The 22,500-nt window shown below is 46.7% G+C and overlaps 1 protein-coding gene across 1 annotated transcript in view; it reads left to right on the top strand.

Annotated features, from left to right (window-relative positions):
- The window catches only part of bmp1a (bone morphogenetic protein 1a), a 128,476-nt gene that overhangs the window by 57,385 nt on the left and 48,591 nt on the right, over positions 1-22,500 (top strand). The window contains exons 4-6 of the mRNA XM_063195757.1: positions 1,011-1,128; positions 8,643-8,821; positions 12,511-12,616. Coding sequence (XP_063051827.1) covers positions 1,011-1,128; positions 8,643-8,821; positions 12,511-12,616 — 403 coding nt within the window. The remainder of the gene's footprint in view (positions 1-1,010; positions 1,129-8,642; positions 8,822-12,510; positions 12,617-22,500) is intronic.

Below are 22,500 nucleotides of genomic sequence, written 5' to 3'. Positions count from 1 at the left end.
GTCATGTTGGACGTCTTTGACCCATGTGTGTGTGTGTGTGTGTGTGTGTGTGTTTAAAATACAACTCTATGTACAAGTGTGCATGTTTACAGCTGTGTGCACAAGTGTGTGTGTGTGATTACGCCAGTGTGTGTCCGGTCCAAAATTAACCAGAACTCCCCCATTGGGAGGGTCCGGGTACCGTTCTTAAGTACAACGGGAAACAATATTTATACACATGGCACGGGAGCCAAACAGGGGGAATGTGAAGGAGATTAGCGCAGCATGTTGAGCACAGTTCAACAAGGTCATTCCTGGTATGATGAAGTTCAATTAATAGAAATAAAAACCCATGTATATTGTCCTTGGTAATGCACCGTCCCCAATACCCAGAACACGATGTGAACATGATGACATAATAGCAACAAGAACACTTCACAGAACACTTCACACTTAAAAACAAAAATCCCCACGAATGTCATCGTTTTAAGAGAAATTTCATCATTCTATGAGTGGGACTTTTTTAAGAGGGTTGGTGGAAGGAACAGCAGGTCAAGATGACTGAGAGGATGTCTGACATCCATGTTCAGCTTGTGCCTGCCTGTGCGTGTGTGTGCGTGTGTGCGTGTATGCGTGTGTGTGTGTGCTTGCGTGCGCGCGTCTGTATTTGCAGTATGTGTCTTTTTGGATGTTTTTGTTGTGTGTGTCTTTGTGGGTCTGAGTGCAATGTGTGTTGGGCTGTGTCTGTACATTATTCTCCCTATGTTTTTTATTGTCTGTGTGTGCATACATTTGAGCATGCCTATTTGTATGACTCTGTGTGTGCGAGTATACGACATCACTATGCATGTGCGTGTGTGTCTGTAAGTGTGTCGTGCGTGCGTGAGTATACGACATTATTGTGCGTGTGCGCATGTGTCTGTAAGTATATCTGTGCGTGCGTGAGCGTTCATGTGCACGTTCACGTGTGTGTGTGTTTGTGTGTGTTATTTATGTTAATGTTCATGTATGTGTGTGTCTTCCTTCCCCAGGCAGTCAGCGGGCCATCTTCCGGCAGGCCATGCGTCACTGGGAGAAGCACACGTGTGTGACCTTCATCGAGAGGACGCAGGAGGAGAGCTACATCGTCTTCACCTACCGGCCGTGTGGGTAGGTTGATCGCGCGTGCGTGCGAGCGTGTGCGTGTGTGTGCCTGTCTTTGTGTGTGTGTGCATGCACTGTATACGTACTGTATGTGCATCCTTGGGAGTGTGTGATTTGTGGGTGTGTGTAGGGGGATGAACTTGACCTTGGAAGTAACAGACACGATGGGAAAAATTGATAACCCAACACCATAAATTACAAAAAAGATGTTTGACATGAGTACTAAATAAAACACTTTTGTATTTGGCTGTGTGAGACAGTGTCAGGGATCCTGCACGATTTATGCATGATTTATGTGACATGCATATTTGTGCAGGCTAATTCAAGATGTTTCAGTGGAAATACAGTGGACGAATTCAAAGGCTAAAGTGGTCTTATGCTAGATAGTTATGGTCTACTTGTGTATACTATACAAAAGTAGACCATAACTATCTAGCATAAGACCTCTAACCAGGGCCATAAATTAACTTTTACTAACTTTTACTAGCTAAATTTGGCTATTAAATGTTTATCGTACTGACCAAACTTACACTCACTATCAGTGAAAGTGGCTTGCATGATTTCTTTTCTACCAGCCAAACTGAATTTTCACCAGCATTTGACCGATTTGCTGGTGTTAATTTAGAGCCCAAATGCAGATTGTGGACTGCAATCCTCCATTTTACTCCCTGCCATAACCGCATAACAGGAACAGATCCTTACAGGTCGCTTGTTTTAAGCAAGATGTAAAAAAAATGGCACATTCCAGCGATTCTTTTTTTTTGGTCAGCGTGTTAAATCTTCAAACTTCATTATATGGTGGTAGTGTGGTGTTAATGTTTGTGTGTGTGGTGAAGGGAAGACCGAACCGTGTTTGTTTTTGGCGCTTTCTCTCTAAAATGCGATGCGTGTGCTCTTCAACAGGAATGCTCCAAGCTGACCATTCCAGACAATTGTGTGTGCTCCTGGAAATTTGTGTGTGTGTGTGCGTGTGCGTGTGCGTGTGCGTGTGCGTGTGCGTGTGCGTGTGCGTGTGTGTGTGTGTGTGTGTGTGTGTGTGTGTGTGTGTGTGTGTGTGTGTGTGTGTGTGTGTGTGTGTGTGTGTGTGTGTGTGTGTGTGTGTGTGTGTGTGTGTGTGTGTGTGTGTGTGTGTGTATAAGGGGTGGTGGGGAGGGGGACTGAGTTCATCCTTCCAGTAAGGAAAAGAAAAGGAAGATTCCGGCCTGCTGCATCCCCCAACACACACATATGCGTAGTCGTACACACGCGCACACACACACACACACACACACACACACACACACACACACACACACACACACACACACACACACACACACACACACACACACACACACACACACACACACACAGACACACACTACTGTCAGCTCTCCTGATTTACTGCCTAAGTGCTTTTCCATGCGCTTCCTCCCGCTGTGTCTAAGTTCTTGCTCATCGAGAGGCAGGTTCCCCCACCCCCACATACCTCGAAGGTGAAGTGTAGTATAGTATAGTATAGTATAGTATAGTGCCGTCCTATACTATAGTATAGTATAGTGCCGTCCCCCCATCCCTAAGTGACCCCACCCCCCAACACACACACACACGTATACACACACACACACACACTCACACACACACACACACACACACACACACACACACACACACACACACACACACACACACACACACACACACACACACACACACACACACACACACACACACACACACACACAGTCACCTCCATCTTTCTGCCAACTTGGAGAGAAAGGATACCATTCATCCTCTGGGCAGAATCCAGGTCTATACTTCAGACCTCAAACACACACACACACACACACACACACACACACACACACACACACACACACACACACACACACACACACACACACACACACGCACACGCACACGCACACATACACGGTCTGCTTGAGCACTCTGAGCTGCACATGTGGCCCAAGTCTGTGTTTTCCATGGAGAAGCCAAAAGCCCCCCAGACGCTTCGCTGGATTCACTGTAATGCAACCCCAACAACAGACACACAAAACTACAAACAAAATATACAGACTTTTCTGTTCTGCGTCTTTTGTTTGACGAAAAGCGCCAAATGACACACATACACACACATGCACGCTCGCACACACACGCACAGACATAGACAGACACGTGCACACATGCACACACACACACTCGCACACATGCACACTCGCACACACGCACACGCACACACACACACACACACACACACACACACACAGACATACACACACACACACACACACACACACTGGTTTAATCAACCATAATGAAGCATTTCAATAGCTGAAATGTATCCCTCAAAAGAACAAAGCTAATGCAATTTCTGGATAATAAGATCTTACGCAGGCTGGCATGCATTACATTACATTACATTACATTAGAGTAAGCTGGCTCATCCATAAGCTCGTACTATATGTAGCGTACCTGGTCCAACATACACAACATACAAGGCAGCTCTGCTATGGTGTAACGACTTACGAACCCTGCTATACATCCCAATACAACCATACAATGGCTGTCTCTCTCCCTAATACATTTTATACATTTTTTTAATATATATATATATTTTTAGGGGCTTTTATGCCTTTATTTGACAGGACAGTTGAAGATGGTGACAGGAAGCGAATGGGACAGAGAGACAGGGAGGATCGGGAAATGACCCCGGTCGGACGCGAACCGCGGTCCCCGTGGGTGGGCATGCAAGCCCAAATGTGGGGGGCTTAGCGCGCTGCGCCACAGCGCTACCCCCCCCCCTAATACATTTTAGCTAAAAATACATAAACACAAAGGAGAAATTGTAAAAGATTTAATGTCTATGCCAAATAATATATTGTACAAAATGTGCATTCTCTGTTGTAACATCTGGTGTGGTTGAATCCATGCTTAACCCTCTCCATGCTCCATAAAGGTGTAAGATCTTCTGCAGGCTCGTCCACACAAGCTTACAAGGCCGGAAAAGCATGGTACTGGTATTCAGTTGTACATGCACTGGTCTGCGATAAGATCTGATGTGGTTATGATTTTTACGACTTTTAATTGCAGAGCTTAGTTTTGTTATAGGGGAAACACAATAAAAGTCATGGCTGTAATGGTTATGGAGTTGGTCTTGGGAGTTTTATGGTTGCAGCAGGTTTGAATCCCAAATCATATTTTGCTGAAGTGCCCTTGAGCAAGGCACCCATCCCCACCTTGCTCCAGGTACTATAACCAATGCTCTGTAATAAGTGTAAGACGCTTTGGATAAAATCAAGTGTAAAGTGATGTACTGACGTGTAAAAAGGCTTAGACACTGTTTACACATTTGCAGATATTTTTGAAGCACTGATATGTTTTAACCATTTACATATAAGCGTTTTAAAAGGAGATTTCTAAAATATTTCTAAATGAGAGACTGAAATAAAAAATATCCTTGTTCATTTTCAAAAATGTCCATGTACAGGTTAACACTGTCTTACTGTAAATCCTTTGCAGTGTGTATGGCCATATGTGCTTAGTAGCCTACAGCCATAGGACCTTATGTAGTACAAGACACATGATTACAGTTTGCACACTCAGGAACGCCATAGGATCTTGTGTAGGCTAACATGCACGATTATTAGGGCTGTAACAATATTGTATCGAACTGAGAAATCGTGATGCACAGTTGCGATGTATTGTGGTCATTGCAAGAAAGCAGAATCGTGATACACCCCTTCAAAGTTCTGTTACCCTTCAGTCCAGAGAACAACCACATGATATGATGTGATACTGCTTCAAATCATCATCATTATTATTTTCAACTTTATTAGTAGCCTCTTGCAACCTATTTCACCTATAAACTAGAAATGTTCTCAGAGAGTGCAGACCTCTGCCAAAGTTGCTGTTTAATAGCACATTTGATGTTACACCGCTATTTTTTTCCAAGTCTTAGTCTTTCTGCCTTGTTTTTGTGGAATTAGAAACTGCAACGTCACAATTCGTCCTATCCTGCAATGGTGAATAATTTAAAAATCCTGCATCCAGATTGTGATCCGGATTACCACCAAAATGTTATGAGTTGTTCTTTTTGTCATGTCCAACAACTCCAACAGAATTTCATTAAAATCCGTTCAGGATTTTTTGAGCTATGCTGCTGACAGACAGACAGACAAACCGTCAAAAAGAATTCATTATGAAAGATACATTTAAGAAATCGTGGGGTGCGTCGAACTGTCGGTCAAAGATCATGATACAAACTGAATCGTGAGTCGTGAGTGAAGTGTATTGTTACAGCCCTAATGATTACAGTATGCCCACTCAGTACAGCCAGCATGGACGTGTTGGGACTGCAAGCGCAGTAGCGAGCACCAGGTGCGTGAAGTGGCAAGCCATTTTTTCCCCTCTTTCCTTTTTTCGTTATTTTTTTCTCTCTCTCCACGACGGCATGCCTAGTCATTTTTAGCCTGGCTGAGCGGTCTCCCAGGGAACAGGGGGGTGCTTTATCCAGCCGGCAGCCCAGAGAGAGGGCCGGGCAGAGAGGGTGGAGGGCTGCGAGAAGGCTGAAGGCAGGGGGGTGGGTACTGGGCTGGAGGGTGGTGCAGCTCAGAGATCGTAGTGTAGAGGGGTATGAGGAGAAGAGAATATAGGGGGGTTCAGCCAGGGAGAGCAGGCCAGGTGTGGAGGGAGGGGGTTAGTCAGGAAGGAGTAGTGGGGAGGTTGGTGGGGGGGTGAGGATACATCCAGGCAGAGCAGAATCGGAGGCTGGGGAAGGATGTTCAGAGGTAGGGGTAGTGGGTGCGTAAGCAAGGCAGCAAGGTGGTTCAGTTTGCTGAGGGCCTTCTTTTGTCTGTGATCCATATTGAGACCGGACAAAATGAATGGCAGGGTAGGCAAGCGGGCAAGCAAGGCAGGATGGCAAGCCGGCAGGCAAGGCAAGATGGCGTGAGTACCGAAGGGCTGGGGCTAGGTAGGTCGATGGGAGGTTGTTAGGCCGAGTAGGCAGACAAGGCAGGATGGCAGGAGGAGAGAAGGAGCGAGGGAGGCAGGATGGGAGGGAAGGGAGGTGCAGCTATGTGGGGCTGAAGGGATGGAAGGGAAGGTAGGCAGGCCAGCAGTGTTGATGCATATTCGCATATCCAGAGAGGCCCCCATCTGTCCTGTGCAAAGTTCAAGGAGAGTCTCAAGAGGCACAGGCTGACAGCGCTCTGTAATTAGAGAGAGAGAGAGAGAGAGAGAGAGAGAGAGAGAGAGAGAGAGAGAGAGAGAGAGAGAGAGAGAGAGAGAGAGAGAGAGAGAAAGAGAGAGAGCGAGAGCGAGAGTAGCCTTTTGGGCTTATGCACGCAGTGTGTGCGTGTGCGTGTGTATGGAGCTGTGTGTTGGCATCTGTTTGTTTGATTATGTGTGCAAGCTTGTGTGCGTGCGTGCGTGCATGTGTGCATGTGTGTGTCTGTTTATGTAGCTATGTGGGCTCCAAAAGTTCCTATTAGGATGCAAAAACCTGACAAAGGGTCGAAATTACAGTCCCCGTAAATTCCACAGTGTTTTTCTTCATCATATTTTTTTAAATTAGTAAAACCTAAAAGTACAACTGCATTGCTTTACTGACAGTGTAGGCATAGGGTTTGTTTTGGTTAGATATTATTTAATTAGATTATATGAATGGGAGTCAATGGAGGGTCCCCACAAATAACAAAAACAGGCTTTTGTGTGCGTGGACACGCGTGCGTGCATGTGGGCAGTTTGTTTGTGCGGTTGTCGTTAGCTCCCTGGGTTCCAGTAAGAGAGAGAGCGCTCTCATACCTCCGCCAGATGCCCACAGACATTAGGCTACAGTGTATGGAGCTTTGAGCAGTGCTGCGTGTGTTAGCATCGAGAAGCCGTTTTGAAATGTGCTCGCAATGTGTGTTCGCATCGCTCTGTGTCTGTAGTTACTCACAGGCTTTTGTGAACATTTCCTGGGATGGATTTTTGTATGGGATTGCAACATTGATTCACTGGGATAGAAGGTCCCTCCAACAGTATCTTGCTCTCTCTCTCTGTCTATCTATCTGTCTATCTCTCTCTCTCTCTCTCTCTCTCTCTCTCTCTCTCTCTCTCTCTCTCTTTCTCTCTCTCTCTGTTTATTTGCTCTGGTGGATTAGCTATGTGGCTGAGTGAGGTGGAATAGTTGGTTAGTACACATGGTTCCTCTGCGTATGTTGACTCTTTTGGATCAATGAGGGTCATGACAGTTGGCCAGAGGTGGTAGTGGCCGGAGACTTGGATAACAGGCCGCCGACCTCAAATTATTCCCTTTAAAATGTCTTTGCTTGTTTCACTGTAGTACATCCTAGTAGGGTAAAGGTAATAAATATCATGACTCTAGAAAGTGCTGGCAGAAAAGTTCAATAGTGAAAGGGTCAGGCCACCTATGCTAGAGGTGACATTTTGTGTGATGCCCACCTTGTTCAAGCTATCCTATAATGTAACTATTCGTCAATAAAACAAACTGAGAGCCCAGATTGTTGGAAGCTTTGCATAGATAGTGCAATACTAGGGACTCTGCACAACGCAGAGTTGAGCTCAGTTTTATTGTGCGGGTCATATGAAATTATATTTTCAGAATGTGCCGCTGTCCACTAAAAATTGGACTGCGGGCCGCAAATGGCCCCTGACTCACACTGAAGGCATGTCTGGGGGATGGCAAACGTTCCCACGCTCTGCTGTCTGGACACTGCCTTCATTACCCCCGGCTCACATGTGGGTGGTTTAAACTCATGTGATGAGTTGAACTCAAAGTCAATTCTGTTGTGTACATAGCTGTGTGTGGTGCTGTGTTGTGCCATTTAAACTGGGTTGTGCTATTTGCTACTTTTTTATTTGTCCACGTCCCCTCATGCGCTCTTCTCGACCCCAAATTGAAAAAATCCAAACTGTCCCTGTAGGGAGATGACACTAGTGAAATCGTGTGGGCTGGCTCGCAGGCTAAATGCCCCTGCCCACCTCCGTAAATGCCGTCTTCTCAATCTATGTAATAGCTGTACCCTTTTCCCATGTTAGATTGGTAAACATGTAGTCATTTTGTTTCATCGTATGTTGTAGTGTAGCAACAAATATCAGCCATACAAAGGCAAAGTGCAGTAACTACAAAATGTACAAAATGTTGTCAAAATCGAGTTAAGAATGAAAATAGTCTAACATTTGTTTTATCTTGTGACAAAGTCTTTATCCCATTTTAGAGATATTGCAAATTAAAATTAAATTTGCAGCAACAGAAATATCCAACCTAATACCAATACTTAGGTGGCCTTTTTCTCAGTTTCGATGTTTGTGTAGTTACTGCACTTTGCCTTTACAGGGCAGATGCATTATGTGCTCTTCAGATTTCTGTTCATTTGTCTGAATCGTTGTTTCCTCTGCTTCACTGTTTTGCGTAGTTACCAGACTTTTCCTTTATAGGACAGACATCCTCTCTGATTTCAATTACTCATCTTCGCCAATGTGGTGTTCTTTTTTCCGTCTCTACCCCCTACTCCTTCTTTCTCTTGCCCTAGGTGTTGCTCGTATGTAGGCAGGCGCGGTGGCGGTCCTCAGGCCATCTCCATTGGCAAGAACTGCGACAAGTTCGGTATCGTGGTGCACGAGCTGGGCCACGTCATCGGCTTCTGGCACGAGCACACGCGGCCCGACCGGGACGAGCACGTCAGCATCATCCGTGACAACATCCAGCCAGGTAAGCCAAGACTACACTTCCTGGCAGTGGCACAGCTGACCTGGGCTGCATATCTCGAAGCCATAGTTGCTAACCATGTTAGCTACTTTGATGTTTGCAATGCAATTTCCCATTGACAACTACCCAAGTTGCTAACTGGCTAGCAGCTATGTTTTGGAGAAACGCACCCCTGGCCAGGTACTCATCAAACACTGCGGCCTGTACTGCTTGGGCAACATCCAGCTGGATAAGCTGACTCCCCTTCCGTCATAGTTCACTGGTGGTTATATGGTTAGCTGTTCATTAAACACTATGATTTGTCAGCATGATACGCGACAACCAGACCAGGTACCCCCAACCCCCGCATTGTCTGACCAGGGGTGCATTTCTTGACAGTGTCGTTGCAAACTAAGTTACCAACTTACTTGGTCGCAATGCAATTTCCCATTGGCAACTTGCTAAGTTGCTGACTGGTGAGCAACGACACTGTTGATAAACAGAGTTCACCTGACCAAGTATTTATCAAACATAGTGGGTATGGCTTGAGCAGCATCCAACCAGGTAAACCAAAACCATTTCCTATTGGCTCTGGGTTCACGACCCACCTGGTCAGTTAATCACAAAGCACGGTCGGCTAGTGGTGTCCAGCCAGGTAATCTGAAACTCTGTAGTCCACGCCTCAACAAGCCTGGTGTTTACCAAACCCAACGCTTGGTAATGTAATCTGTCAACACTCGCGCGTACACACTCACACACACCAGTGCGCGTACACACCCGTGTGCGCACACACGCACACACACACAAACAAACACACACACGCTCTGAGACAATTAAAAACCCCATTCTGCCTGTCTGTGACGGGTGGCACAATAGCTTTTCCAAGTAGGGTGCTGGCATGTCAGATCAAGTGAACGGACGCTTTCAATCAGACGACGCGTGTGCGTCAACTTGAGCTAATTAAAATGAACAGTGATGCGATATACCTGAACGTAAGACTTCAGGAGTCAACACTCTGTCAAACCAAGTCTGCAAGTCTGCCAGCCTTGTGGCCTGTAGTGATGTGCCAGGTGGTACTGTATGGTGCAGAGTGGATAGTGCTATGCAGGGTGGCCAGGCTGTGCCATCTGATTTGAACTTGATGCTTCAGGAGTCACCGAGGTCAACAGTCTGAGCAAACCGAGCTAGTCTGCCAGAGTTGTTCCAGTTCAAGGTATGCCTAAGTTTAGTACTGTGCAAAGCCAGTGTTGGCAACGATGGATGATGGCTGGCTGGCACAGGCTGGCACTGCCATCTGCACCAAAGCTGCAGGACTCAACCAGGTCAACAGCTGCATCAATATGAACTCCTAGAATTCTGTGAAGTGAACATGGCTCCTTAGGACACAAAATCTGTTTTCGCCAAATGGTGTCAGGTTTGGCAAAGGGGTCAGTTGTCCACAGCCCTGCATAGGAGAGTGAGTTTGCATATAGGAGGAGAATGAGGTTTTGTCACAAGGGCACAACCAAAACAAGACAACCCACCACAACATAGTATACAGTATACCCACACCCAGAATTTAGACACACTGCAAAGATACACGCACAAGCATGCGTTGTCAAAAACATGTGCATCTCTGTCTCTCTGTCTCTCTGTCTCTCTGTCTCTCTCGTTCTCTCTCTCTCTCTCTCTGTCTCTTTCTCTCTCTCTCTCTCTCTCTCTCTCTCTCTCTCTCTCTCTCTCTCTCTCTCTCTCTCTCTCTCTCTCTCTCTCTCTCTCTCTCTCTCTCTCTCTCTCTCCCTCTCCCTCTCTCACTCTCTCTCCTTCTCTCCCTGTCTTTCTTTCTTCTGGTCTTTTCTTCTTTCATTCACTGTGTCTCTCATTTCCAGCAGGTGAATCATTAATGAGTGGGCTTTTTGGCCGGATCCTGTCCGCACGTTTCACAGCCAAGCCCTGGCAGAACCCAATTGTACTCGTCCACTAGTACACACTATTCCACAGACTTGCAGCAGAGCTAATTGTTTTGAATAATAAAACTTTCACACACACATACACACGCTCAAACGCACGCACACACACACACGCATACAAGCGCACACACTGCAGATGGGTAATACAATTAAAGGCCAACTTCCGATAAAACTCAGTTTTACTCACTCCTTTCGAAGATCGGACGGTCACCCCAAGTTAAACACACTTGCAAGGCTCTCATAGCGGTGCGTCAACTCTCCTGGCTGTGTTTCCCGGTGTTTCCCAATTTACATAAATAATGCAGAGAAACGAGCGAATCACGAAAGCCTTTCTGTGTTTCGTCACGTCGAAAGAAGGCGTTGCCCACAAAGGTTTATATCGACCCATTTATCTAAAAACATGTCGAGTAATTTTTTTCTGCTTGTTTTCAAAACAAGCAACGTCTGGTGGCCCGAAACATAGCTTAGCTTAGCTATCAGCTGGTTGCTACTCTCAGGTACACACACAGCACAAAGCCTCATACATAAAGCCTGCTCACTCCGGTTGCTCCGTGCCTGCAGCTCGCCTAGGGGTCGCTGTCGAAAGAGCACAGCCCTGAATGGAGCCTGCACGCCTCCGTTGGCGCCCCTATAGTGCAGTACCAGCCGGGGAAGTGGCGACTCTGTTTCCCATTACATTCTCTCCAAGAACTGGAAGACTGAGCCAATCAGACACGCGTTTCTTTGAGAGCAGGAGGAGTGAGCCAATCAGAGACGCATTTCCACGAGAAACACGGAACACTCTCTCGTTTCTCCACAAGCCACCTTGCCAGCTTGCAAAAACGTCTTGAAACAAAGCAACCAGAACGTTTTTTAAAACAGGACCAACGCGTAACACATTCAATAACAATTGGGAACACGGCAATATTAATTAAATGACATTGAGAGGCCATCTTTAATATGACCAACTGTCTTTCATTCGTACAGTCTTTCATTCGTATGTGTGCAGACTCTTTGTAATGTTTCTGACTCCCATTCGTTCACTCGTTCATTCATAATCATTCATAATTCACTACATAAAGGGAGTGCAAGTTGCATCATTTTGTTCCATGCGTAGTGCCCAACCTAATGAAAAGTGAACTATTTTTTGGATGTTCAGTAGTGTGTGTAATGATGCTGGTATCTGACAGACAAAAAGGCAGGAAATGGATTCACACACACACACACACACACACACACACACACACACACACACACACACACACACACACACACACACACACACACACACACACACACACACACACACACACACACACACACACACACACACACACACACACACACACAGTGTTCTTGTGGTTTGATGACCTTTAGTGGTGAGTGAGTGGTCATGAGCAGACATGCCCTGGTCTACTTAACCACCTTATGTAATGACTGCATCCCAATGGGAGTGCGTGAGTGTGTGTGTGCGTGAGTGCGTGAGTGTGTGAGTGTGTGAGTGTGTGAGTGTGTGAGTGTGTGAGTGCGTGAGTGTGTGAGTGCGTACGTGCTGAATGTGTTCATGCACGTGCAATGAATGGGGTGCAATGGGACCGGATGGGGATGAGCGGAGACCCGGGGTTGTGAATCACACCAATCCTTCATTGTTTCCTCTCAAGTTGGAAGGTGACTAGGCAGTCTGAGATTTTAAGATTTTCCTTCTTTGTCTGTGTGTGCGTGTGTGTGCGTGTGCGTGCGTGTCTGTGTGTGTGTGCGTGCGTGCGCGTGTGTGTGTGGCCTCAGGGCAGGAGTATAACTTCCTGAAGATGGAGCCAGGGGAGGTGGATTCACTGGGGGAGACCTACGACTTCGACAGCATCATGCACTACGCCCGCAACACATTCTCCAGGTACATGGACACACACACACACACACACACACACACACACACACACACACACACACATTCTCCAGGTAGGCGTGTTCAGTAGAGGTCATAGCAGTACACACACACAAACACACACACACACACACTGAAATGAACGACTCACTCCACTTGGAGTCCTCTCTCTCTCTCTCACACACACACACACACACACACACACACACACACACACACAGACACACACACACACACACACACACACACACACACACACACACACACACATACACACACACACCACACACACACACACACACACACACACACACACACACACACACACACACACACACACACACACACACTTGCTGAATGTACACGTGTCCTAAAGTATGCCAACAAGGCACTTCATAGTGAGCATGCCAGCATGGCACTTGAGAGCAATCTTAGCACTCCTCTTGCTGTGCCGTAGGTGACGTGCTGCTCAGAACTGATCCTCAAAGAGCGCAGAGACCGCTGCAAAGACATCACCCAGACTTCACAGCTCATACTTATTCCTCAAAGACAGCCGATAGTAGCATTAAGACATCACAAAAGCCACCATGAAGCTACCGTGAACTGCCCATTTTAATATTTAAGTATCAAAATAAGAGCATACTGCAACGTAAGACAGTGACGAGCTGAACAGGTACTGTAGAGCTGACCATGGGAAGTTGGCGTTATTGTAAGACCTTGTGCACCAGCAGTTAAATAGCCTTAATTAATTTAAAAGAAAAAAGTGTCCATCTTACCGTCAACAGCCATAGAGACTAATGCAGTGGGTCCCAACCTGTTTTGGCCCGCGACCCCATTTTGACATCCCAAATTTCTATGGACTCCATACACATATTATTTTTTACACACCTTACATACCTGAAAAAAATACTGGGCTAACTTTTAGTGTAACTTGTAGGCAACTAAACCTGTACATATTTCTTTTTTTATATATTTTAGGGGCTTTTATGCCTTTATTTGATAGGACAGTCTGAGATGGTGACAGGAAGCGAGTGGGACAGAGAGACAGGGTGGGATCGGGAAATGACCCCGGCCGGACTCGAACCGGGGTCCCCGTGGGCATGCAAGCCCAAATGTGGGGGCTTAGCGCGCTGCGCCACAGCGTCCCCCACCTGTACATATTTCTGATATAAAGATGTATGTGGCGTCTCACTCAGAATATTAATTAATGCTATATTAATTAGGGAATTTCATTATCAAGATTCTTTTTACACACCAAGACATTTCAGGCGACCCCATTTGAATTTCAATTGACCCCATACAGGGTCCCGACCCCATGGTTGAAAACCACCGCACTAATGCATGCCAATATGCTGCTCAGAACAGACCCTGAAAACAGCTAACACTGTGCCTTTAAATCCTCGTAACTGATAGTTAAATAGCTTTTACTACTGTTTAACGTTAAAAACAAGCGATGCAATTGCATCTAACAAGCTCAAGGGCACATCTGGACATGCTGTTCACGTACAACCCTACAATACAAAACACCAAAGGTAGCTTTAAGACCTCATAACTGACAGTTAGACAGCCCGTATTAATGGGAAAGTACAAAAACAAGGAGAGAAGAAGCCACCTGATCTGATAACAAACTCAGCAGTGGCTCTCTTAAACATGCTGTTCGGGAGTGATCCTCAAAGACTGCAGAGGTGGCTTTAAGACCTCATAACTGCTTTTATTATGTAAAAAGTATCAAAACAAGTGCAAACAGGCCTCTCCTCTGAGGCTGTGCGTGTATGAGTAGCTGTCCTAAACATCCTCTTGAACGTATCTTTATAGACACAGTTACTGTAGCTCGAGGACCTCATAGCAGGTGGAACAACAGGCGGTGAAAAACGGGTCACTTGTCCTGGGCCAAGGGAAAGAGGGTGCCCAGAATTGGGTCCCCATTACATTGTATGTTTTGAGGGTAAGGGCCCTTCCAAATAACTTTGTCCAGGGCCCAGCCAAAGCTGTGAGCAGCCCTGGTAACTCATGGTACAGTCTATAACTGCTAGTTTTCACAGCCGTACCCTGTTTGGCAGTCTGGCAGAGTAATGGGAACAACAAGAGCCGACAGGTATAAACTAATCCTCACGCTATGAATCAGAAATATGTACTGTATATCACGAGCCATTTCCTTTTACCTATGATGAACCCATACAAGTTCACCCAGGCCAACACAGCAACAGTATACCATTTTTCTAATACAGAAGTCCAGTTGACTTACCAATACAGCTATGACTTTTTTCCCTGAAGACTGTTTTTTGTAACTATACAATTCCCTTTACGATGAACCCAGATATGCAAGGACAGAAAGGTGCAAATGAGCAAAGATGCCGTAATCAAAAGCACCGAAGTGTGCTACAAGAGAGAGGAAAGGGAACGTAACACAAAAGTAGAAGGGTCATACAAATTGTAAATTATTATAAATAAATAGTCAAAACTAGCTGAGTTGTATCAAGTGAGCAGATCTTCAGAATGGCTTTTCCTTTGCTTTGGCTCTTGGCAGTGTAACAGTTCTCAGGCAGGCAACAAAGGCTACCCACACCCTGTGTAAACCACACACCTGCTCTCCAAAGCCACACTAATGGAGCTGTGATAGTAACTCTGAGGTTTTTTTTTTAGGAACACTTGGGAAAGTAAAAAAAAAAATGAATGTATCTTTCCAATCGATGGACCACATGTCAAGCTATAAAGAGAAAGAAAATGACCAGAAAGAGAAGAAAAAAAAAATCACAGCTGGTTAAGTACAGATATTGTAGCTATCCACCGGTCCTGGCTTGCAGGGCAACCGGACCACACAATTTATGGATATTGGTTAGCCTCCAGTCTCTCTCTCTCTCGCTCTCTCTCTCTCTCTCTCTCTCTCTCTCTCTCTCTCTCTCTCTCTCTCTCTCTCTCTCTCTCTCTCTCTCTCTCTCTCTCTCTTCTCTCTCCTCTCTCTCTCTCCTCTCTCTCTCTCTCTCTCTCTCTCGCTCTCTCTCTCTCTCTCGCTCTCTCTCTCTCTCTCTCTCTCGCTCTCTCTCTCTCTCTCTCGCTCTCTCTCTCTCTCTCGCTCTCTCTCTCTGACCAGGTCCATGTTCTTGTGCAGGTCTGTGAAGTGCATTCAGGAAGTGAGCTGAGTGGACACAGTGGGCAATTTATGGATTTCCTGTTACATGGGGACGCTAACGTTTGGAGGTGGACACCCCAGGTTTTGGAAAGTAAACGTCCTACCAAATTCCAGGCCAGCTCACTGTTGAAATAATCTGTGTTGAGATCACAGGCTACATCATTACATGCCAGGACTTTTACTTGTCCAATCCAGTTTATCCACCTCTGCTGACAGTCCGAGTAGATTTTACTTTGAAACACTTTGGAAAGGTTCTGTGGATGCTGCCTATAGGCAGCCACTGCTAGGTGTTGGGGTACATTCACTAAATACACTTCAGGAGGCATACTTTGTACATAGCGTAACCACAAAGAGAGAGGGAGAGAGACAGACGGACAGAGAGTAATAGAGGGGACCAGAGTTATTATATTGCTAACTTTTCTTCCTCCTCCTCCTCTGCCTCCTCCTTCTATTGTTTTTCTGGGGGACTTTTTTGTTTTCTTTGGGGAAAGTCTGTTGTTGAATGATTTACGTGCGTAAGCTCACACATGTTTACAAGATACGCCCTACGGTAATGCCTTGCACATTGTGTACGAGCACTCCAGCGCAGCCCAAAAGTGTGTGTTCTTATGTGTGTGAGTGTGTGTGTGTGTCTGTGCATGGCTGTTTGTGTGTGACTGTATGAGTGTGTTTGTGGTTGAGTTTGTACAATTTGTATTACTACTCTGGCTAAGAGAGATCCCATGAGAAGAGGGCATTTTCATGTCTGTGTGCGTGTGCGTGTGCGTGTGCGTGTGCGTGTGCGTGTGCGTGTGCGTGTGCGTGTGCGCGTGTGCGTGTGCGTGTGCGTGTGTGTGTGTGTGTGTGTTTTCCTGCGTGTGTGTCTCACTCTAATTTCTGAGGGCTGTGCGAGTGTATGTGCGTGCCCGCAGGAGAGGATGAAATGTGGGGGGAGGCGTGTGGAAGGGGGGGATGGAGGTGGGTTGTAGGGTGGAATAGGAGGGGGTGTAGATGGCGGGCGGGGGGGAGGGTGCGTGAGCCTGGAGTGGTGCTGGTCACCTTGAGAAGTGGTTTCAGCGATTCCAGAGGCTGCTGGTGTCATTGGAGTAGCATCTCTTTTCTCTCTCTCTCTCTCTCTCTCTCTCTCGCTCTCTCTACCTCTACCTCCCCCTCTCTCTCTCGCTCTCTCTTTCTCTACCTCGCTCTCTCTTCCTCTACCTCGCTCTCTCTCTCTCTCTCTCTCTCACTCACTCACTCACTCACTCACTCTCTTGCTTTCTCCCTCTCTCACTCCCTCCATCCTATTATTGCTGAGCTTTCACAGTCACCCATTGTCCTTTCTCTACACGTGCAGCTCAGATTGTTGTGTAGTGCTACGCAATACAAGGTCTGTTTTTGTGTGTGAGAGTGTGTGTGTAAAACTTGGCACAGGAAGTGTGTTTGGCAAGAGTAGCCATTTGGTCCTGTGCGTGCGTGCGTTCGTGTGTGCGTGCGTGCGTGTGTGCGTGCGTGCGCGCACGTTGAAGATTTGGCACTGTGAGTATGTTTGGCGAGAGTAGCCATTTGGCCGTGTGTGTGTGTGTGTGTGTGTGTGTGCGTGCGTGCGTGCGTGCATGTGTGTGTGTGTGTGTGCATACGTGCGTGCGTGTACGTGTGAATAGACGCCACAGTTTGTTTCAATTAGTCCCTCCATGAAACCATGGCGACCGTCCAGTAAAGTTAAAACCTGTGCCTCCATCCCAGCAGTGCAGCCATAATGAGGACCAGTGATACCCTTTCACCCCCCCAATCCACACCCTCTCACCCCTCATCTGCTACCCACTCCCCCACATTACATCCCTGAACTAGCACTCACCCCCCCATCCCCAACGAACAGACTCCCCCCCACCCCGATCACCCTTTAAACCCACGCACCCTCTCCGTCCTACTAAGACGGCCATAATGAGGACCAGTGATACCTACCCCCCCACCCCCACCCCTCCCGCCCATCACCTCTCATCCCCAACACCCAATCACCCCATAATTTAACAACTCCCACCTTCCCAGTAAGCTAAAAAATAATGAGGACCAGTGACTTTTCAGTCCCTGGGTGCATTCCAATATGCTACCTTGCGTCCTCCACTTGTGCTTGTGGCCTCGCCCCGCCTTCTTGATCCCTCCTCCGTGGAGAAAACAATAAAGTTTCCCCACTATCAGCCTAGCCACAACAACTTTTGGGGGACTATTCTTCATTCAGTGTTCAGTTTGCGAATGAGAAAATGACTTAACAATCGAGCTATTGCGAGATATTGAAATATAATGCTGTTGTCAGTGATGTCATCATGACATATTACTTCCTGGTTCGAGGCCACAAGCACAAGTGGAGGACGCAAGGTCGCATATTGGAATGCACCCCCTAACTCTTACGAAAACGGAACATCCCCTCCCCACCCCCATCATGTCTCATTTAATCCCAACCCACCATTCCAGCAACGCAATCATGATGAGAAGCACACCTACCCAACCTGTCCACCCCCAACGGACACCCCGGTTCACCCCTCATCTTCCCTTTCCCCTCCATTCACTTCTATCACCCACAACCACCACCACCATCACCACCACCCTAGTTGCCCAGAATCACCCTCTGAACTGATCACCCCTATTCCAATAGAACTAGTTGTTAGCAGCAGTACTCTGTCAGGCCTCTCTCCCAACTCTCTCTCTCTCTCTCTCTCTCTCTCTCTCTCTCTCTCTCTCTCTCTCTCTCTCTCTCTCTCTCTCTCTCTCTCCCAACTCTCTCAACTCTCTCTCTCTCTCTCTCTCTCTCTCTCTCTCTCCCGCTCTCGCTCTCTCGCTCTCTCTCTCTCTCGCTCTCTCGCTCTCTGTCTTGTAAATACATGGGGCCTTTTCATGCCGTCAGCTGCCTCGTTATGTGCCAGAGTAGAGCCATGCTTTGAAGAGCCGCTTCATCGTTACCGGCCTGATCCAGACACACACTCTCTCACACACACACACACACACACACACACACACACACACACACACACACACACACACACACACACACACACACACACACACACACACACACACACACACACACACACACACACACACACAGGGTGGGTTCTAGGGGGCATTTTGATCTGGCCTTGGCCCGTGGGCTGGCTGTCGTTTCAAGCCTCGTAAAAACAAGGATCACATGGACGAACGCACGCATGCTCATGCCCCCCCCCCCTCTGTTTCGAATCATGTTGATAAAAGGTTATCCTAATGGTGACCAACACTGCAGTAGCCTACAGGAGAGGTGGCAGACTTCAGCCTGTTGTGTTTACAGTAGTGATTAACCATAGTTGTGTTTCAATTAAAGCAACTAAATTGGTTTCTCATTACATTATAGCATTTTATCCAAAGTAGCTTAAAGCGATATTGTCCCATTTATGGAAATGAGCCCATTTTCCATCTCTCCTTGAGTTAAATACATGATTTTAACCACTCTCCCAGCTGCTCCCTGTGTCTGGTGGCGCAACTTGTTAGCATGTTTCATCGCAAGTGCTGGAATCCTGACACCAACACTTAGCCAAATGCCAGATAGCACCAGCAGCTGGATAAACTGGAGAGAGGTAAAAATAGTTAATTTAACTGAAGGGGAGATGGAAAATGGGCTTATTTTCAAAATGGGACAATTGCTACGTTTACATGACGCTTTTAATTCCGAATTAATAATTCACAGTTAAATAGTTCTGTCCAGTTTACTTTATGCTTTCAAAGTGGAATTAAGCTGTATTCAGAATTGTAGTGAGTTAATTCTGAATTAAATGTCTCATGTAAACGTATCCAATATTACTTTAATGGCAGCAGTAGGCTATAGGAACATTTCAGTCCACCCTTCAGTGGCTTATCACACTTATGTTCCCAGTACAGTAGGCTTTTTAGACCTTCAATTCATGTTTGTGAAATTGTTTCATTGGTTCATCCGCTTGTGTTCCATGGGTTCACCCGGGTGTAAAAGGCAGTTCTGAGCTGGATCCAAAGTCTTCTGTACTGTGAAATGAGAAAGTCTGGTGCTTGTTACTGTGAGACGGAAACTTTGTTCGGTTGAAAGTTCTCGGTATGCGCTGTGCAGTGAGTTGTTCGCTTGTTTCGTAGCACTTTTGGTTCAAGCTGAACTCTTGCACTGTGTGTGGTTGAGATAAAGCTTGCTGTTCATTTAGGTGCCTTTTGTTAGCTACTTCCCTAAGTCTGTTGTTCTGTGGGAGAGAGAGAGAGTCTAAAGCCTATTAGGGAAGTTTTGTCCGAATCAGTCTCCTGCACACTTTGTCTGAGGCCAGTGCTTGTTAGTGTGTGTGTGCGTGCGCGCGTGCGTGTTCGTTCGTTTGTATGCATGTGCGCGGGCATTTGTGTTTGCGTGCGTGTAAGCAGCACCAGAAGCTTATTAGGTGGCTTTCTGTTGTGTTTGACTCCGACAGACTGCTACTATGGACTGCTTGTTATTAGATGCCTTTTGTTTTGTGAGGTGTTGAGGAGTTGAAACTCCTGCTTACTTTGGTGAAGTAGAAAAGCGAAAGAGTTGAGGAAGGGTTGGGCTTGAGAGGGGATAGAGAATAGAGGAAGAAATTAGAGAGAAGCATACAAAGAAGAGGAGAGGTGCATTTGAAACAAACAGAAGCAGTTGGATGATTCCTGTTTGTGAATCTGCCAGGACACCTTTTGCTTTTGATTACATACGTAGCTGTTCTCAGCAATGACTACAGACACTGTAGAAATCACCTCTGCTTCTGCTTCTAAATCTTCTATGGCCCAAAGCTTAGCCCAAAGCACTGGGGTTGCATACCCATGAATCCCAAATAAAAGCGAATACTTTAATTTAACACAGCGGAAAAAAACACACTCGCTTCCGAGTGCCTGCGTGCCTGAGTACATGCGAAAACAATGTTTAAACAATGTTTCGGGGATCTATCATTCCCTACATGACATGAAACCACACAAACGTCCAAATGTTCATACCTACAATTGTTTGTTATTTGACCTCCATGTTACAACGTCAGTCAAAGGAACGTGTTGGGGACAGCATGGCATGACAGGATGTTGTCCTCCCTCCTAACGCACATTGAGTATGTGTCATCATATGAAATGTATGAAATGTGCGCTATTTCTAACGAGCTTTACTTGACAGAGAGTCTAAGAGCTCTGTGAGCGTGCTCTTCGACCTGACCAGACCACTTAATACCGTTCATGTAGTTCTCGCTCACTTTCTCTCTCTTTTCCGTCCATGCCTCCCTCTGTCTATCCCTGCCTCCCTCTCTCTCTCTCTCTCTCTCTCTCTCTCTCTCTCTCTCTCTCTGCTACCCATCCTCTATTTATTTCTGTCTGCCTGCCTGTCTGTCTGTCTGTCTGTCTGTCTGTCTGTCTGTCTGTCTGTCTGTCTGTCTGTCTGTCTGTCTCTCTCTCCCTGTCTCTCTCTCCCTGTCTCTCTCTCTCTCTCTCTCTCTCTCTCTCTCTCTCTCTCTCTCTCTCTCTCTCTCTCTCTCCCTCTCCCGTCCTCCATCTTGTAGAATGGTGTGGTATGATTGGACTCTGTCCTCCCTCTTGCACTCAGAGTGAGGTGTCGGGGAATGTCTCTGAGCTCTTGTGAGCGTTTGGGAGGATGTTGGCATTGCCAGTTGACCTTGTTCTCAGACTAGACCAGACCACTCATTACATGCCGCTTTAGCACACACTCGGGGTGTGTGTGTGTGTGTGTGTGTGTGTGTGTGTGCGTGCGTGCGTGCGTGCGTGCGTGCGTGCGTGCGTGCGTGCGTGCGTGCGTGCGTGCGTGCGTGCGTGCGTGCGTGCGTGCGTGCGTGCGTGCGTGTGTCTGTGCATGTGTGTCTGTGTATGTCTCTCTCTGTGTGCGTGTATGTGTGTCTGTGTATGTGTGTCTGTGTATGTCTCTCTGTGTGTGCGTGTATGTGTGTCTGTGTATGTCTGTGTGTGTGCGTGTGCGTGATTGGAGGCTGTCATTTTTGCAAGCTATACTTTGGAGGGGAGTATCTCTGGGCTGTACACACACACACACACACACACACACACACACACACACACACACACACACACACACACACACACACACACACACACACACACACACACACACACACACACACACACACACACACACACACACACACACACACACACACACAGGACCAGGGAAGCATTACGCCATGACAGGATGCCAGCCTATTTTAGCATTCAGTGCTCTCAGCACTTTTTTTCTGTTGTCTTGTCTTGTCTTGTCTTGTCTTGTCTTGTCTTGTCTTGTCTTGTCTTGTCTTGTCTTGTCTTGTCTTGTCTTGTCTTGTCTTGTCTTGTCTTGTCTTCTCTTCTCTTCTCTTCTCTTCTCTTCTCTTCTCTTCTCTTCTCTTCTCTTCTCTTTGCTTTTTAGTTTTTCCCTGGCCAACAGTTCACTTGGAGTACATGTTTTTTGGGTGGGGGTACACTCTATCTTTCCATCTTTTCTCTCTCTTCTCTTGCTCTTTCTTGCTCTTTCTTTCTCTGTCTCTGACTGTCTCTCTGTCTGTGTCTGTGTGTGTGTCTGTCTCTCTCTCTGTCTCTCTCTCTCTCTCTCTCTCTCTCTCTCTCTCTCTCTCTCTCTCTCTCTCTCTACCTCTCTCTCTCTCTCCTTCCAGACTGCATCAGGGAGTCACAGAGCAAGAGCAAAGGGGCTGAGAATGTATGTGTGTGTCTGTGTGTGTGTCTGTTGTGTGTGTGAGCAAGTCCGTTGGGTTTGAGAAAGCGTGTAAGTGTCTGTCTGTGTGAGTTT

This window comes from Engraulis encrasicolus, chromosome 3 (genome assembly GCF_034702125.1).
Source record: "Engraulis encrasicolus isolate BLACKSEA-1 chromosome 3, IST_EnEncr_1.0, whole genome shotgun sequence".
Taxonomy (NCBI): Eukaryota; Metazoa; Chordata; class Actinopteri; order Clupeiformes; family Engraulidae; genus Engraulis; species Engraulis encrasicolus.
Note: the sequence above shows the minus strand (reverse complement) of the source record. Positions and strands in the feature narration are given on the sequence as shown.